At 41.4% G+C, this 20497-nt stretch overlaps 1 protein-coding gene across 9 annotated transcripts in view; it reads left to right on the forward strand.

Annotated features, from left to right (window-relative positions):
- ofcc1 (orofacial cleft 1 candidate 1) overlaps nucleotides 1-20497 on the forward strand; it is a 126336-nt gene that overhangs the window by 100737 nt on the left and 5102 nt on the right. For 8 of the 9 annotated variants that reach the window (XM_054766169.1, XM_054766172.1, XM_054766173.1 and 5 more), the window contains one exon: nucleotides 17473-17667. In XM_054766169.1, coding sequence (XP_054622144.1) covers nucleotides 17473-17667 — 195 coding nt within the window. Of the gene's footprint in view, nucleotides 1-17472; nucleotides 17668-20497 lie in introns of those variants that run through there. The other variant, XM_054766178.1, reaches the window with a different exon arrangement.

A 20497-nucleotide genomic window follows, 5' to 3' on the forward strand; every position in this document is an offset into this window, starting at 1 on the left:
TGAAATGTTAGTGCAGAGTTGCATCATCACCTCTTTTTCCTTCTGGCACAAAAAAACCGTGAGAGACGTATAAATACGTTGTTGGGCGTCCGGGATTATAAAGACATATCAATACGTCTTTGGTGTTGAAAGAGTTAAGAAACACACAGACAGTGCATATTAATCAGCATTTTCATGAAAATATGCAAAATTATAGCCAGTGGCTAATTTTAATATTTATTCCCTGATGGCAGGTTGATGTTAAGTTTGTGTTAAGAAAGAATCAAAAAATGAAAACAGGAATCAGACAGACAAACAATAAGCACAAAGTCATGAGTTCGGGGAGACGTACAGTAAAATGCTTGAGTGCTAAAGTGTACAGGTGTTAAAGTACTTCGATGCTAAAGTGCCCGCGACATGCTAGCATCCATTTAATGCAGATATCCTCCAAACTGTATAATAATCAGACAAATGGTCAATGACTTTTAGTAGTCGCAGAGTCCCGCCCGTGCCCCTGCAAAGACATTTAGCTTGATGGCAGCCATGTTTTTCCGTCAATCCTATTCAAATTCTGCACACATTTGATTGCATGTCACCACAAGGTGTGTACCAAATGTCACGGAGATGTGGGTAAACGTGCTAAAATGACAGTTGGACACATTTCCACCCTTTTGTGTGCAGCAGTTCAGAATTAGAAGAGTTGGCTTACCCCAACAAATAAAGTACAGAGTCTAAAATAATGCACAGACTCGGCTCATTTTATATGGTTACATTTTCTTTAGTTACATTTCAGAAAGCTGCAAACTCATCTCAGAGGTATTTCGCTTCATTCTAATTAGAAGAGGATAATTACCAAAACAGAAGCCCAACTAGGAAGCTGCCTGATTAGTCTGTGGAAACTATATTCCAAAGATATTTCAATAATAATATAAAAAAAAAAGTTTAAAGACTGCTCAATCAAAATGCCAACACCGGGCTGTGTCGTAACGTGCGCTGGACAACTCAATGTCACGAGTTTTCGTATTCCTCTTTGCATAAATGTCTGTCCCCATGAAATGAGGAGGGCGGCTCCCGCGTGTTTGACAGCCAGGCATACTGTAGGTCAACGGCGACGACACAGACGCGAGGACTGTATTAGCATCAGGCCGGCACTGCCGATGTCAAATCTTTGCACGGGGAGTGAAAATGTGACTTGTTGAGATAAGGGAAATAGAACGTGGCCATCAAACTGCAGGCCCCCTCTTTAATTTAGCCTGGTGGATTTGTAGCGCCACGCATCGCTCTGTGTTCTCCATCTTCATTAACTCCATTTGCTCTTTGCACATAGCCCTACAAAAAAAAAAAAAAAAATCTAATTTCGGCATTTTTTTTCCCCCCAGACTAGTGTCTAGTGTCAAACAAACGATGCACCATTTTGACTTGACGGGGGAAAATGCAGTTTTCTCCATTCCTATACTCTGTTTCCTCTAATTTACTAACCTTTTTCAATCCACACATTTAGTTCCCAATACAGATAAAGTAAATACAAGACACAACTACCACATACATTATACTAACACGTACTGTGTGTCATTTAACGGTGGGTTATTGCGCTTTTTCAAAATATATCTTTATTGCAGTCATTTTCCAACGTGCAATTATTTTTGTCACTTTTCCCCTTATTAACTATTCATCACGTATGGTGGGGGGAAAAAAAAAATATATAAATATAAAAATTCATGAAGGCAACCAAAGGAGCCGCCCGACAAGAGCTGAAACTAATATTTTGCAACTCTAATGATTTTTTGCATCCCTAATTAGATAGAATAGGGTTGATATGATTAGGTCAGGATGTAGTGTTTTTCATTAAAAATACATTTCAGAAACTGTATTCCAAATGTGCCCCTGCAATTAAATAATGAATCCGCCGCATTTCTTATTATGAACCCAATTAATATGAGAGGCAAGGGCGAAATTTTTAATAAGAGTAGGCCACAAGGCCTTCATTAGCTGGCTGAGAGAAAGGAGGGATGAGGGAACAGGGAAAACAGGGGACTGTGTCTAATTTTCTCATACTGAGATCATTTTTGAAAGGTATTGAACAGGATATGACGTTTTAAGCATGGGACAACCTAATGCCCCTTACACTTTAGTGTGGTAACAGGTGGGGTTTCGCTGTCAGATTCCGACAATTCCGATTTTTTCAAAAGCAACTCAGGATTCGTTAGATATAAATCCGATATGTACCCGATCTACTGCAATCTGAACGATGGTATACATCATGTACGTCATCGAAAGGTGGAGTTTACCGTGTGCGACTTGGGTAAAGGTACTCTCACCGATGTAGGCATCTGAAAATTATTTTTAAAAAGTGACACTGTATGTTCATCTAACATCGTTTAAAAATGTAATCAATGGATTTAATCAATACTAGGAAACGGTTTGGTCTCATCCTTATCAAAACGTATTATCACAAACCCTCCACATCACGGTATCCTGTTCAGTGTCTCTATTAAGACGGAGAACGCATCCCGACCCTCTCAGCGGCAAAAGGTACAAGGAGGCCACTTTACTTGCTAAGTTGCGGCACCGTTCTTTCGAATGGCTGCGCTTATCGGGAGCAATGATTCGTCAAGGCAAGCCATACCACCCTCTGTTCATCCTGATTTTGTATTACATTTTTAACGCATTTTTTTTTAAGTCATTGAGAATCTATTCTTAAGTATGTCAGCATTATTAATCATTTACAAAAAACAACGGGAATCTAGGAAACTTCACCTGCACTCTCCGGTATCACACCGGTTGAATTTTTGGCTAAAAACTTACTGGATCGTATCGTTCCAAATGAACCAAAACTGTTCTTGAATCGCATTGGCAACCACGAATTGTGATACAAATGGAAACGTTATTTCAAATGAATCGTTACACCCCTGTAAAATAACCTTTTCGTTTTTGATTGGCATGATGAGCTCAGTGGTGCGATAGGTTGAATTCCACCCAACAAGACAAAATGCCCCCCGCCCCCCCAAAAAAAATCTGCAATGCCTGCGCGCTAATGTTCTGAGTTATGGAGGGTTCTATCGAGCTACTCCTGCTTCAGTAATGAGCCCCATTAATTATGTAAAGGGAGTGATGCAGGCGGACCTTATTAATTGTCTCCTGTCACCCTCCCTTGGATCTCCGTAGCGAGAAGGGAGGTGTTAAATTCTGTAATACTTAAACAGGTACGCAAACTGTTTAGTCAGAGGCACCGCTATGACAATGACAGAGTAGAGCAGCAGCTTACCTGCTGCAAAGCTCGTTTGCTGCTAATTCATCCAAAAGCAAAGTTTCCCGGTGGTGCTGGTGGTGACATTGGGGTAATTGAAGGAGAGGCCAGATTAAAAAGAAAGCAGAAGGATGGCTAAGAGGTGGTTTGCGCGGTGGCCCCGGAGATGTTTTCGCAACCTGATTGCATCAACACTCCTCCGCGCCGTTTGTCTTCGTGTGTCTAGGTAATGGATTGCCTCGGCAGGCAAATTTGGGAACACCCAAGGTGCTTTGCAACAGGGAGGAATCCTGCAGTGCACATCGCAGCTGTTATGATAGCTCGACTGTGGCAGGTAAACTGTTAGGTCATTCATGGAGCTCAGTGACGGTGAGGGTAGAACTGGTTTTAAAAACTATATTCATCTCGTAACAAGATTTATTCACCGGGTGAAAATCGACACATACCGAACATTATGTCCGTGCACATAGGAGTGTGAATTGAATGCGATCCAATAGAGTTGCATTTGTAGCTGCTACTACTGATCAATGTTGATGGGTAGTTGTAAAATAGATAGCAGATTGCAGTAGATTAGTCTTATGTCTACGCTAAAAGAACTACATTACAATTTCCATGATGCTTAGAGTGCATTACCACGAAGTATCGAATCAGTCCAAAGTAGTCCGAAATACATTGTGTTTGGATCAGACAAATCTTAAGTAAGTTTGATCAAATGTAGAATGACTACAGCTTCTGCTTGGACATTAACACCGGTGCAAGTTTTGAACTCCACTGAGTGACGAGTGACCCCGGGAACATCAAGGTAGGGTGGATTGCAAGCTTTATAGTGTGCGTAAAGCATTTAAATGATCATTTATAGCATTCATAGTAGTTATGCCCGAGTTCACAGTATAGCTGCAATGATTAATCGATTAATTGATGATGAATCGATGATCCAGTTAATCGACAACTATTTTGGTCATCGATTAATCGTTTCATTTAAGAATGAACTGTAAATATCCTGGTTTCAGCTTCTCAATTGTGACAATTTTTGGATTTCCTTAGTCATCCATGAAAGCAGAGCTTTTATCTTTGGGTTTCAGGCAGAACAAGATAGATAGATCGGTTATTAAAATAATCGTTAGTTACAGCCCCAGTTCACAGTCTGATAGACTTCTGGATGACCTGTTCCGGCAAGACAGCCGGAACAGGTCACGTCACGTTTTGATCTCACCCCGAATGTTGCAGTTTGAATTGGTGCCGATTGAGTGTGTTTGTGTTTCTAATACGCTTGTATCATATTGACTGCTAGATTCCAAGATTAGGCAAGTTTGCTCATTTTAAGCGAGGTCATCATGCAACTATGTAGCAGCTTTTTCACTGCAATCCACCAAATGTTTACAAACAAAGATTAATACCGGGTTTCTTTTTCTTTCTTCGAAAAATATCTATTTTTTTGAATTGTTATTGTAAAAGACGGGTCGTTTTATACTGTATATTCGAGTCAATAGTGTTTGCTCTTTATAAGCGCTTGCATTTTTCATCACATCTGCTGTGGTCATCGTCCAGTGACGGGAGTCCAAAGCCACCTGAGACGCGAATGTTGACCTTAAGTAGCGGGGGAGGAAGCTGAAGGGGGGGTTAGTCAGACAGAGGGGGCGGCAGACCACGACGGAATACACAGGAACCGCTGTCACGTAACAATACAACCCACAGCTCCCGAAACAGGAACCCATAACAGCAGCGCAGGAACACCAAGGGAGACGAGAACCAGCTGAGTGCTTTTGGTGGCATAGGTCAAACCAGAGGGGCCAACCTGTGGTCAATGGTGTGTGTGTGTGTGTGTGTGTGTGTGTGTGTGTGCGCCCCTTGTGCACTGTGAGTGTGTGTTTGTATGCTCCACTGCATTGCAAGAATCCAATTGGGTGTTCATTTGAATGACATTGGTGCATGTGCACATGCAGTCTTACACGCATGCAAACCTTTTTGCGTGCCTGCATGTGCATGTCACATTAAAGCAGCTCCTTCTATTTCAGAGGATGTTTTTTTCTTTTCTTTTTTTTTTTTTTTTATTAGTGGACAGCGCTTTGGGCCCCGATGGCCCGAGGCGATAGCAGGCAGGCAAGGGCAGGAAGCACAGCATCCACACAGTCTGAGCATTAGGGAGCTCAATATGAGAAATGACTGCAAATGCTGCACGCGGCCACGTTCCTGAAAAGGTCACAGACTTTGCTGAGCACTAACGTGTGAAAGCAGCGGTCAACTCAAACTAACGCGCAAAAGATAAGAAGACGAAACACACATTGCACACAATTCTTCTTCTCCGAGTCGAATGTGCAAAATTTTATGGACATAAGTACAAAGCGCATTAGAGGTAACTGAGCACTGACTATACGTGACCGTTGGAGCTAGAATGCAAGGATTACTGTGGAGTAAATGTTGTCTCTATAATGGGGTCATTGGATGCTGGAATGCTTAACATAAATAATAATACCATGAAACAGGGGTGAAATCAACATGCAATCTGGGTATAAAATGCTCCATTCAAGAGAACGAGGATTCTACTTGTGGAGTCAGGAAAAGCAATTTCGGGGAGAAAAAATACATATTTAAATATTATGTATTATTTGTTTAGTAATTATAATGACTAAATCCATGGTTTTATTATGGCTGTCAATAATAACACATTAAAGGCAACTAAATTGCTGAGTCATTCCATTCCCTTTCAGATGAATGGTGATTAATCATGATTAATTCATTTGAAAACGGTGATTAATCTGGTTAAAAAATTACAATCATTTGACAGTAACACTGTTTATGTTATGTTATTACATAATTATTGTTATTATTCATATCTTGCCCAACCAAAATGTCCATTCAGCATATTGAAAATGTACCTCGAATGCTCGACGGCATGCGTATTGAGACGTGTTTTTTTTTTTGCTTACTTTTAACCCAACCTTGTAAGCTTTAAGTTGCATATTTCCTATTCCCGGGTCCCATTTTTATTGACTGCACCATTCTCTTTTTTCCGTGTCATTCGCTATTATTTTTAAAGCGCCGCTATGAATTCCCCAGACAGGCCAATAGTTTCCGCCGTAAGAGAGGAGAAAGTGTTCCAGTATGAACTTGTCGGTGTGAACGCTTTAATTACAGGGAGTGTCAACGCCATTGCTTAATGTGTCCCTCACAATTAATCCAGGGAGAGGATGTCATTATCTATGGGCAGGCTTTGGTGGGAGAGTGAAAACAAGGGAGGAGACAAGAGAGAGAGAGTAAAAGCCTGTGCAGTAATGGGGATCGCAAACAAGCAATAAGAGAATCGGTAGAAACCATATTGTGTTGAACAAACATGCATAGATGGACACTAACTCCTGAGGTTAAACTTGGCAGATTCTGATTCTTTGTGACGCTTTGGTGGTAGTCACTTGGTTTCCTCCTCGCCTGCCTTTAAAGACTTTGACCTTGGCTGCTTCCTGCGCCCCCGAGGGGATGAGGGAGGGACGGTTCTGGTGATGGTGACAGGTGTCGCGTCTTAACAGCGCCGCATGACATCCCGAGGAGACTTTTTTTTTTCCCCCCCTCCGCTCATAACCTTAAAGAGACAGCGGTGCATGTCCGCAATCCACATGTGAACGCGTCTCATCACTGATTCCCAGCTCGCATTTTGGTTATTGGCTCAGACGCTTATGACCTCTGAGCCTCCAAGGCCTGATTAGTTTGAAGCATGCTCCAAAGTCCAATGCGTGATATCAAAGGCAACTTTGGCATCAGTCGGCTGCATCTTAATGCAAAGATGACCTGGTGAACTGTTTAAATGTGCTCCATGCACTTTAAAAAGTGAGTGGTAAAATGAGTACCAATGTGGTATTAGTTTATACCTTATGGGGTAGCTTTAACTTTAAGTACAAGTTTCTGGGTACAGCCTTCCATTTGCTATAGTATAAGGTCTCAGTGGAATTATTTACCAGGATATTACCAGGAAAAAGTGGGAAAAAAAGTTGTAATGTTACAAGAAAACACACCAAAATATGAACGACTTCAGTGTTTGTGGAACATTAGTCCAAAGTCAAGTATACAGCACTCACGGTGTCATCTTACAAACAACACTAAACTCAGCACACAGCAACTTAACACTCAAAGGGATACCTGAGAAATATACAAACATGTATCAATGTGACTTTAAATTGAAAAAAAAAAAAACATTTTAAAGTTTTCCCGTAATGCATTTCATTTGAGCAAAGCATTTCACTGAGACAAACAGCATAGAAAACGGATGGATGGCGCTGCAATGCTGCCTCTGTCCACCAGAGGGGGCCAGAGGAGGCCAGAGCTCAGAGGGAGGCTGATGTCATTGCAGCGCCCCAATGAATGCGTTGCTCAGAGTGGTTTTTTCATGTTAAACTCGTATTGGCACATGTTTGTATATTTCTCAGCTATATCTTTTTAGTGTTAAGTTGATGTTTGGTGAGTTTAGTGTTCTTAGTATGATGACACCGTGAGTTAGACTTATATTTTTATACTGTTATATATAATGACCTCCTGTGATTTCCAATGGGTTGACAAGGTCGTCGTGAGTCAGTTCGTCAGTTCGTGATTGGCTCCTGCCAAAAAAAGAGCTACTGTTTCCTGACTGACTCGGGAGAGGCACAGTATTTAAACAATCAGCAGTAGTTGTGAGGTAAAGGAGATGTCGCGAGATTAGAATTTAGCCATAAATTAGCCACACCGCTGTATAAGCCACATGGTTCAAAGTCTATGAATTTACGGTAATTATCAAATTATTGTTTCAGTAATATTCTGACATATCCGCATAATATTATGACTTGCAAAATAACAACTTTATCCTTGTAACACTACGACTATGACATATTTTTCTCCTAAAATGACCAGTTATTTCTTGTAAAATTGTATTTTTTTTTTCTTCACTCTATCACAGTATTAATAAATCATGCTATTTTGTGGTTGAATACAGCCTATCAGTATAAAATACATATTTAAGTAAATTGTGCATAGTTTTTCCTTATATTCATCATTTTCAAGCATAAAAATGGCTAAATGAACTAAAATAGGCATTCACAAGACGCATTCAAACACTGTGTAATGATGAAGTAGTATTCTACACTGGTCAGTAAAGTTACTGTAATGTTCCATGAGGCACACAAACATCAGACTTGATCGCTGGAACAACAGTTTGTTATTGCAGGTTTGAATTATCTTACAACAGGCGTAATAATAGTAACATAATAATAATAATAACACAGGCTGCTATTGCGGCCGCAATCTTTGAAACCCCAACATCCATTTCTTGGCCACAGGTTTGCAATACACACGAGCACGAGGGTTATACATGTCATATTATCTATTATTGTTATACATAAGTGACGATAGGGTTCTTTTTCGTGTCGAGAGGGCTCTAATAATGTTAAAAAACGTATTTAGATGGTCGTCAACAGGTTTTCTATGCTCTAACTGCGAAAGTATTTGATTTATAAATAAGGAATCTTACTTTGCAGAATTTCACTTATCACGGTTGGCTCTGGAACCAGTTAATCGTGATAAAAGAGTTCGCTGTACTTTTATGACTATTCTGATAAAAACAACACCTTTTTTATTTCCCTGTGAGGGACTCTAATCGCTATGATAAAAATATATACAATATTTCTTTCATAATGTTTAATTTTTACTCAATTTAAAGTATTTTTCTTGTAATATTTTGTATTAGAATCAAATTATAATTTATACAAAATGACAACTTTTTTCTTATAATATTAGGATTTAATTCCTATAAATTGTTCTCTTAGTGTCATAAAAAAAAAAAAAATTATAGTCCATGATTTTTAGTTACTGTAATATTTAGCAAAATATAATCCCGTATTATTTTGACTTTTTCTCTCCAAATTGTGACTTTTCTTGTATGTATCACTCTCTATACAGGGTACTGGATGCTGTATCTAGGTTATTCTTCTCTGTGTTAATTTGATTAACTGAATATTTTGATACACAATTGTGTGTTTGGATTTTAGCAGCATGTGTCTGCTGTGAGAGAGCAGGTAAACTTAAGTATAAAAGGGAAAGTGATGTCCTGAGGGCCCGGTGTGAGTCAGACACGGTGTAAAAGTAAGTGATGGCCTTCCATGTGACTTGTTTACTGTAGGCTGGCAATAGGCTTTATTTCCCATAAAGGAGATTAGTAACAGTAAATTATGCATATCTTATTTTTTGGATTATCTCAGCCACTCAGCGATATTATCTCGCTGGATAATCTTCTTTTAAAAGTCGCACAGTTTATTCTGACTGTTTATAGCCATCGCTGCTTGTTTATCTTTTCTCGAAGTCAAATTTGGTTCGCGCTAGTTTATGATGGAGGACGTGTGCACTACTTTAGCTGTGATTATTCCAGTTGAGATGCTCACAGGCAGTGGTTTTGCTGCACAGGCACAGTAATGAGGCCGGCGAGGGTGTAGTGTTTGCTGTTTTGTGACTATTTGTGTGCATATGTGTGTGTTTCCAGCATGCAAATGTGAATGGGTGGCCTGTCTTGTCCAGTGGTGCGTTTAACAAGACATAGACCTTTGCTTCGGCCAAATCAGACAGTGTGCATCCATGCCATTTTCAAGCTGCTCCAATTATATCCGTCGACCATCCACATATTGGCCAGATTTAGAATAATAGCATATCTATTTCCATTCTAATGGCTGACATTGCTTGGCTTATCCATGCATGTGTGTCCATGCTCTTTTATGCCTTGTGCAGCCACACTTGTGTATTTCACCGTGTGTTTGTGTGCGGATGAGCATTTGTGCAGCGTGAACTTTGACATATGAGGCTTGTTCATGTGTGTTACAGAACACCGTGTGCACTTGTTATGTCAAAATTGTGAATGAGTCCAATTCATCTGTGTTGGCATGTTTTTGTATGCACGGTGTCTGTGAAGCTGCAGCATGTAGGCCTTGAACCTGGGTCAGCTCCATGGCGGTGGCGGGAGAGCATCCTGCTAGGGGACGAGGTTGCGGGGCGGGGGGGTTGACCCTCAATAGCTTAGATAGCCTCTGCACGGTGCGTACTCCTCTCACCCCTCCTCCCTTCTCCTGCCCATCTCCTCCCCCACCTCATCCTGCATGCTGCCTGGCCCTGAGTGCCCGCAGGCACTGGAGATGCACGCATGCTCACCGTGCGAGGCTTTGTTCATGAGCAGGGATGTGTGTGTGTGTGTGTGTGTGTGTGTGCGTGTTGTAGATGGGTGTTACTGTTTCTACGCGTGTGCAGCTGGGGTAATATCCGTGGACAAAAGAAGCAACCATTTCTCCTCTTTTCTCACAGTCCTGCAAGAACGTCAACGCCAGAATCATTTACTACTTCTGGTTGTCTCAAAAATACTGAAAGAACGACCCCTTATCACTAAACTCTCGGACATTTAATGTTTTAAAGTCTCAAGTCACATTTCAGCAACCATTTTTCTTGCAGTGTATCCTTTCAAGGCACAATACTGCAGTAATTAAACTTGGATGCAGCTTGAAAAAGCAGTATAGATGTACTATCCACTGAAAATGACACAACACAGCCATTAGTGTGTAAAGGTAGCATCCTCTGGGGCTGCATGAGCGCTGCTGACACTGGGGAGCTGTGGTTCATTGTGGGGATCATGAATTCCAACATGTACAGTGACATTCTGAAGCATTCCCTGAGCTTTTCATGTTCTCCCCAACAAAGTACATATGATAGCATATAATTGCCATTGCTGATAATTGAAATCTGCAAAATGTATTGTTTAACTCATTCAATCCAAGCCATTTTTCAAAAGACAACCCCTTCAGTAGCGGCCATTTTAAAGACCATTTTGACTGATCTTTCAAGGCACACAGAATATTGTGTTCTATGGCTAATTAAACATGTAGCCTACCGAAAGAAAGATTAGAAAAAGTGTGTTTGTTTCTACATTTTTCCGTTCTTTAGTAATCAGCAGTAGAACATAGGTAAGTTTCAGGAAAATATCAGTTCCTGACTAAAAAAGGGAGAACACCAACTTTTTGTGAAAAGATACATTTCAAGCATAACTTTCAGTTTGACGCAATTATTTTTTGCTTTTGTGACAGCTCAAATATCTAAACAACTATACCACAACATAAACAACACCAAAAATGGTTGTTTTACGTCAAAATATTTATCTATTTACAAATATAACACCATGAACTATTTACAGTTTTCGCACTTGGAACTGAACTGTGTACGAGTACACGTATGAGTGTGTGTACGTGTGCATGCGTTAAAACTTCCCAACAATTTGCAACCTTCAGATGCTAATACAAATTAAAGATAATAATAAAAACAATGCCATTCGATATGATGTAAATTGCTTGGAGATCTCGCAAGATCAATTTTACTTCAAGATTTGTCAGATCAACTCACGTAGATGTTCGGACTTGTCTGCACCTTTAATCACTGAGTGGTACTATTGACACTCATGGGATTCAGCTAATTGCACTAACTTTGAAGCAACCGCGATCACCGATTTAGTTTCTTAACACACTTCATACATAGAAGAGACCCGTGTTGACAGTGTAGTGACATGGTTGATATATTTAGCCAGTCTCGGTGCGTATATAAGTGTTTCTTGCGCCATGCATTTATTCGGTAATTAAATACAAACCATCAAGTATCCGCCGAACAGGCGCGCCGGAGAGAGCTCCACATCCGTACCGCCTTGCAATGCACGCCTGAAAGCTGTAAAAACCCCTCCACGATGCAACCCACCCCTTGACCAGCATAGCAAAGAAGGTAGAGCTTGGACTAACTTCTCCGTCACCACGCCTTCCTGGTGAAACATGCATGGGTGTCCAATGTATGGCGCAGGAGCCATATATGGACCGTGGGTCATTGCAGAAATAAAATAAACAATAAAATAAACAAAAACCCAGCAAAAGTGGATGTAACTAGAATGTAACTAGAGTGTTGATACCAATAACAAATAAAAACACAAAGATTTGTCTTTAAATATATGTATAATGTAAATATATGTATAATTTATTGTAAATTGTTGTTCTTTTAAATTATAATTATCAAAGGATAGCTGGACAGCCCTGACATAAATAAACAAAGACAAGTAGATAAGACAAAAACAGTGAGCTGTATTATTATTCTAATTGTCAAATATTATCATAACGGTGGTTGATTTGGTTGCCCAAAAAATGTTGACAATAATATCTTTGAGCGTCAATTTGTGGGATAATAAACATTTCAAAATGCACCAGCATTGTTTTGTTTGTGCAGTCCTATTTTTTCATTGTAATTGTGTTAACATTCATGTTAAAATATCATCTCGTCTCGTTCTCGTGGACCCAATCCCGTGCATCGTCTCGTCTCGTGAGTTGGGTGTCTTGTGACACCCGTATAAATTGCCGATGGAGGGGAGCGCTATATAAAATCTCACCTGGGGCACCACTTTGGGGAGGAAGTACGTGTTTTGGAAACCAATGGAGATACTTGTTAAAAACAAGGTATAACTCATTTATAATAATGAGTGGTTTGGTTTTAACATCACACACAGGAAAGGTGTCATCAGACCTTTTCTACTCTTGCGTCCTCCATCCTTATTTCGAGGACTGGTTCAAGCATCACCAATCGGTAATATTCATGCACTTTAACTGCAGTGCCAAAAAGTGGTACAGTGCAGTTATTTGACTTAAAAGCTTGAATGGACATGCAAAAAAGTGCGTATAGTGCCAGACGTTTCCAACCTCTCCAACTCCACCACGCTCCAATCTCCAGCCTTGCCTATTCCGTGGTCCCATAGCCACATCTTCGCCTTCCAATGTGCGAATGATACATAAATAACCAAGCCTGTCCGCCACCCAGGCAAATTCAAATGCACCTGTCAAAGTGATGAAGCACCCGCCCGCAGGGAAGCATTGTTTACATTTTCACTCCACTCTTTGCAAAAGTGAGATTCTAATTATTTTCTCCCACTGTAAATTAAAGCCAAGTGGGACAGAACCAGAAACCGAAGATATCTGGACTGGTGGTCTGTGTGAAGGAGAAACTTGCCGGTCTTCTTGACAAGAACGACGCTGAGAACGAAGCTTTGTGGCTTTTTGTCTGGTTGCGGGGATAGGGGACTTCCACCAACTGGAATACAATATTCAGTTCAACTTCATCCGCAAATTGGCATGAAAATTGAGAAACCTGAGATTGACTCAGCTTAAATTATTACTATTTGAAAGAAACACTCGATTTCATGTACGAGTCTTAATATCTGCTCCCCAAAACACTGCACGAGCCTCATTTTGTGCATTTACAAAAATGTTTTTTCTCATAACAATCAAGTCTAGACACTGTGTTTACATGCATGCCACTAAAAATTAGGGAAAATGTCAGCCAGTGATATTTGTCACTGTCATTTTGTGACACATTCTCATGAGATCCAGTGCAAAAAAACCCTGCAAAAAACAAGAGAATGCTTATGCTTGTACCTGCATCTCTCCAACTCACTGGTCTGTGTGAGTGACAGAAAGAAAAGCTCCGACTCACTTGGTGAGAAGTCGTGTATGAATCTCTAGACCTCGAAAACAAGATAGCCTTCAAAATACTGTCTTAATACTGTCTCAATACACAAGTTAAAGCAGAAAATATTACTTAAATTCCAAATCCTGCTCTGGGCAGGATTTATATTTACCGACACTTGAACGAAAATGATTGGCAGCTTTGTTTCTTCTTGTGTCCTGCAACAAAACACCTGTACCTCGACGTAACTACTTTAATTGTGCATTTACATGAGGCCTGCTTTAATATGGTGTGTGTAAAATCACATTTACCCTGAGAAAAACAGGCAGGCTCTCTTTGTGAACCATCCCTGCACACTTCCTGTGCTCCTGTCCCTGCTCGCCCATTCTCCATTTGCCGTAATGTCCACAAATCTTGAAATTTATGTCCCTGCTGGAAAACATGGTTTGCCATTTATAGTCCCGAGCCAAAAGACATAAGGTCTGTCTCTCATGATGCCAGTCAAGGGACTCTATCAGATTTCTAAATACAGACCCCGACAATAAATCCCAGCTTGATTGGCTTTGAATTGGGTTAGCTCACTTGAATGCTATCTGCTTAAACCACAGCTGGCCTGCCTGCTCTATGCAGGCATTGAACCTAAATCAGTCACTTAGTGCTATCAAATGGGACAATGGTGGAGTGGAAAAAGCACTCCAACTCTTGTTAGAAAGCAAGAAGCCAGGCGAGCTGCACAATGGAACAAAACCAGACCAGAAGAGGAGTAGTGTGGAGCCTCTAATGCTTCTTTCCAGTTGTTTTGTCTGAAGCGTGATGCGCCCTGAGAGCCATGGCACATTGCATGAAATGGCATCACCCAAACCCGATGCGCAAACACCTTTTCAGGCTTTTGTTGGGCCTTGTCAACTGGATTTCACATGCTAATTGGCATAGGACCGTAGCATGGCGAACGGCGGGGGGGGGGGGGGGGGTGGATCATACATGCACCACAAGGAGACAGCCAAGCAGGTGCCTTTATCCAAAATAACTTCCTGCCACATTGTGCTTCTATTAATATCGTGCAGCTTGGTATTTCATTCTTGGACTGGAACCGAAACAGGTTGAGGCTTTGTCCATCCATATTTGTGATGACAAACTTTCTATTTTTTCAACAGAACGCTGAAGTCAGTGTCAAGTCAGTTCTTGTGTGGACGACCCAAAATATGTTTGAAGCTCGTGCAGTGTCTCTCATTACAAGTAGTGAGGCAACAGGGCCGCTAAATGAAACCTCTCCTTCAGCTTGACACACACAAGCCTGTTGAATGAGCCTTTTAAGACGAAGAATAATTACGCCGCCAATTATGGGGTCACCTTGAATTCTCCAAACTGCTTGAAAAGCTTCCCTCTCGTGTCATTTAGAGAGTTTTACGGTGTTGCCGCTTTACATTCTCTCATAGCTTGAGCAAAAACGGTGCGTTCAGGACACATCGGAGCCTTCACCAGCACACGCTCGCGGAGTGGGAGCGAGAGCGTCCATGATCTTCACACATGGGTGACTTCGAGTTACATGACCTATATAACATGTTACACGCTCTGCTTGCTGCTTGTGTCTCACCCTAATAGGGAAGGGCAGAGCATTACAGGTGTGTGAGCTCCAAATACACACACACACACACACACACACACGTGCGATGAACACGTCTGCTTTGGGGTTGTGTATGCATGATTGCATACACAACCAGCGTGTTTACCTGCTGCTGATTGGGCCCCATAGGACTCACGCACTTGTCACAATTAGCATCACAGACAGCGAGCGCCAGCCGTGCTCATCTATGTTAAAATATTAAAAACAGTACTTAATGACAGTTTTCGCAACTCATTTTAAAGGTCACTTCGTAAGGTACACAAGAGCAATTTTGCATAATCTTTATGACATCTGTTTGTTGGTTTTGTTGGCTTTTCAACCGTTTTTCTTCCCAACACAACCGTGCTTTTTTTCATATTACACTATAAACAAGACCTCGGGCAACATATTATAAATAATTTTCTCCAAAAACTATAAATAAATAGACAGTAGAATGGACAAAATAATGACAAAACTCCCAAATAGATCAAAAATAGCTCTGCAGTTTTTGGGTTAATAAACAAAAGAATATGTTACAAATTATTTTCTCAAAAAAATATTTAAAAAAAAAAATAGACAATAGGTAGTACTTTGTCAGAATGCACAATATAATTACAAAATACTTGACGACACTACACTGCACGGAAGGATCACTGCGTGCTGCAATAGTGCTAGCCACGAGTATCCGCTTTTGTGATGGCCATTTAACGGCAAATGCAGATCTCGTGATTTTTCATGCAAATCGACCGATACTGACTCATGGTCGGTGGCCGATCGATTGGTGCAGTTAATCTTCTGACGCTTCCCGACTCATGCACAACGGCGATTCAAGTTCTTGTGACTTTGGAGGGCACTTTTTCCCCCAAATATTGGCTACGTTCCAAAGCGTAACTGATTTTGGAATTAATTTCATGGCGGGTTTTGAACAGTCTTCCTTTGGGATTTGTCTCTTTGGTTCCACAGGGGAACCTAATTTTTCTGTCATTACAGTAATCCCTCGTTTATCGTGGTTAATTGGTTCCAGACTCGACCGCGATATACGAGTCAATGTTAATAAATTGAATATTTTGGTAGCTAGAGCATACAAAACCTGTTTATGACTTTCTAAATGCGGGTTTTAACATTATCAGAGCCCTTTAGACATGAAATAACACCCCTATAGTCACTTTTAGACTTCTATTGTTCTTTGTTTACACCACATTGGTCAGGCTACAGTATCACTGCAGGGACATAACAGATGACCGGCGCTAGCATGGCAAGCTAGCGAGCTAACTATTCAAATTACTTAAAGTGTTTCAAATGGGGTGGGGAAGGACAAATGAGACAGAAATTTACCACTTCCAGACGGACGTTTATTGTGGTTAATGTTCTTTTTAATTTGTAGGATTCCTTATTTATGAGTGCAATATTTTTGTAGTTGGAGCATAGAAAACATGTTTCCAACCTTCTAAATACGGTTTTTAACATTATTAGAGCCCTCTAGACATGAACAAGTCGCCTTTACACTTGTATTACCCAATATAGCAGACATAATGCAATTAAATATGCCATTTAAGACATACAAAAGACTGGTGCTAGTGTGTGTTGCTGTCAGTGTGTTTGCTAGGGGAGCGGAGTGAGTGACAGACAGGAAGTGGCATCAGGGGTTCAGAGTTGAAGGCGATCTTGCCGCGACTAACGGCCTCAACAGTAGCCTGTGTTTTTATTCGTGATTATTGTGCCTGTTGGGAGATGATTCGAACCTGCATTCTGGTCTGGTGCTTGTGTATCTCGCTGAACATTAATGACACCTTGTGGCCAGTGTAGAATACTACATCAGTGTCTTGGAATGCGTCTTGTGAAAGCCTTATATTTGTAGTTTAGTTCATTTAGCCATTTTTGTGCTTGGAAATACTTAATTTAGGCAAACGTATGGAACGTTAGCTTAAATATGCACATGTTTCGGCTAATAACAGGACATATTCAACCACAAAACAGCATGAAAATGACTCTTTTTTTTTTTTTGGTAAATGCATAAAGATGGAACTGATGTATTCATGGAATAATACAACCATTTTAAACCAATTAAACGTATAAAAAATACACAATTAAACATTTTTTGTTGGAGTACACAGTAATATTACTCAGTTTGACTGACACATTCATTTTGTGTGTGTTTGTCAAGGTGGCGGTGTATGACTACATCTGGACGGCAGAGGACCCTCTGGCTGGTTCCGCCACGGCCATAGATGACCCACGTACCTCACCCCCTCCAGAGGGAGAGACCAGCACCCACGTGGCCGTTTACACGCTCTACGTAAGCGGGCTCAAGCAACGATACCGTCATTTCCTGCGACAACCAGACGGGGCCATCATTGAGGTACGGCTGCCGCGCAGCATGAAGTACACCTGCAGCGCCTCATAACATGATCAGTATGGAATGACGAAGGCTTCATAAAGGGTGGGAAGGTGGGCGGGATGCTGACTCCCAGCCACTCCCTCTTTTTCCGCCCTCTCCCGGTGGGGAGGGAGGGCGGCGCTTCGTCACTGAGCGCAATCCACAGACAACAGTACAGCGATGTGGCGTGAGGGGGTGAACAGCTACAAAACAACAACTAGAAGAACTAGAATCAAAAGGTTTTCCTTGGGCAAAAACAAATGTAAAATTGTGTTTCCTTCTCAAACATGAGAGAAAAGATTTGCCCTCAGAAACAAATCCTAAGTTCATTCAAAACACGTTGTAGTCACTGCTTACCAAATAGTGTTCCGTCCAGCACCGCATTACCTTATTGAGACAACAGTCTCAGCGTTAACACACATTGCACACGGGGAGGTGAATGACTTGCAACTTTTTGGTGCGAGGCGTTGCTTCATTAGCGCCTCCTGTGTTCCTCCATCATCCCTGGCGGTCCCCTGAGAGCGACCTGCGGCATCTCAACAAAATGAATATTTGGAAGTTTGACTTGTCAGATAAAATGAGGACTGAAGGAAGACGCTATCGGCGCTCACAATTAGCCGCGGTACGTCCTAATAGTCCTCTGTCGTTGTTTGACTGATGAGGAGCGTAAACATGCAACATGCGTCTCTCTGTGGTGTGCAGCCTGCAGAGCTGATCAGACATCTGGGCAAAGCACACACACACACACACACACACACACACGACGTACAGTACACCCACCGACATCAGCGAGCTGGTAAAGGCCACGTTAAGTGAAGGGATGCATGGGTCCCTTGGGTGCCGCTGTCTTCTCTTTGCATCTTCACCACAAGAGACGCTGATGGCATTTCACCCGCTGGTAGAAGGGGGGAGCGATAACACCAAAAAGAACGAACGCCTCTTTGCATATTCCGGAACTAATCCTCCCCTTACTATATGGAGACTGCGTTTTATGTTGATATGAGCATCCAGGAATCACCAAAGGGCATTCCCTGCACTCCAAGCTTATTTTTATTGGGTGTTTATACAATTGTGGCATTAAGATACATGCTCACTGTGTACAAATTGTCCTCCAGATGTACAGTGATAGCTCCTTGGAGATAAATAGCCATAAAAACATGAATACATAGAAGATGGAATAATACAAGGCAAAATGGCTTGATTGGTGAATCAGTGGCAGGCGGTGCACTTGGCACTTGGGCCTTCAGTGAGGCATCATTTTTCTCCGCACACCCTCTGAGGGCCAGTATTGTTTAAAACAATAATAATAATAATAATAATGATAATTGCCGGATGTCACCCTGACTGGAATTGGTCATTACCTGGAAATATCATTTTGAGTTGTGTTCGAAATGCTTACGGAGGCAAACCTGCTCAAAGTTATATAACTATTAAAGAAATGTTTGCAACAACAAAAAAAAAAACGCTTTGCTTGATGGCAGCCATGTTTTTCAACCAATCTCGCTCAAATTTTACACACTTGTGCCCGTCAGTCCCCTAAAGGTGTGTACCGAATTTCGTGGTGATTCAGATAAACACCCTTGAGTTACAGTGGCTCCTTTGTCGGGAAGGTGTTCGCTTGTGCAAGCAAATGCATCACACCGAGCACGATCGCGCAGCGAAATGGGTCATCAGTTCATGAAATGTTTCCGCGGGTTTCATTACATTGAGTAAAACGTAAAAACGTCCATTTTTCCATCCAAAAAGAGTCATTTTCATTCTTCAAAATGCACTTTTTCCCTCTCTTCAAATCTTTGGTAGGACTTGCCCTCCGAGCTCCACACTGATACAAATATTTAACCTCATTTAAATGCATAATAACGTGACTGCGCTCTCCTCCCAAGCTTAGTTAACAAGGCTAATCATGCTCTTTAAGAAGGCTGCTGAGGAAATATTGACGGATGGCTCATTTCCTTTAAAGTGCTCTGTTGTCACAGGCAGCGTCCTGGATGCCAATGCCCCAGAGGAGCAGCTCCTCCCTTAGACTAACATGACCAAGGCTCCGGGGGCCAGCGGCTTTGCATATTACTCACACTTTTTACAGCCCAAATTTGTCTAAACGAACACCTTAACAAGTAAAGTCCTGGAGCGATGGCCCTGAGCTGTAGACATTGTTAGACACTGTTTGGAAGGAACCCAACAGTCAGGTGTATCCTGTTTGGAGAGAAACAGTCGTGCAAAAACTCAACATTCTGCCTGTTTATCCAAGCGAGTTACTGAATGTGGTTTGAACCTGAAACAAGAATATTTGGGGTGAACTAATGCTACAAATAGTCCCAATAATGAGATATTCATTGACTTTCACTCAAAGAAGTTAATATTAATGGTGTATATAATATGCTCAGCCTGCATAAGGCCCAGGGCGCAGTGACCGGACTGGCGGATTCTTTTTTTTTCCTCTTTTGGAGTGGAATCACAACAATACAAAACATTGTTATCCGTACGCTAATAAAAAGACACTGAAGGTAAAGTGAGGTGTAGCTTTGCAAACACTCATTACCTATAAACAGATGTTCCCCAGCTGCCAGCTCACAAAATGCGCCGCTGACAACAACATTTAGGGCCGAAATGACGCAGGGAAGTGCATCTGTATAACGCGGGACCTTCAATGAAGGCCTCATAACCGCTCTGTCTGCAGAAACAAGATGGCTGATGAAGAAATTAATGCAGGCAAAGTCATTATCTCCCCTCCTAAAACCACAGTGGGTTTATGTCCCCCCGTGTCGTCTTTTTTCCTCGCGGGCTAGCGCTTAAGTGTCGACGGACAACTGTG

The sequence above is a fragment of the Dunckerocampus dactyliophorus genome, chromosome 21, assembly GCF_027744805.1.
Source record: "Dunckerocampus dactyliophorus isolate RoL2022-P2 chromosome 21, RoL_Ddac_1.1, whole genome shotgun sequence".
NCBI lineage: Eukaryota > Metazoa > Chordata > Actinopteri > Syngnathiformes > Syngnathidae > Dunckerocampus > Dunckerocampus dactyliophorus.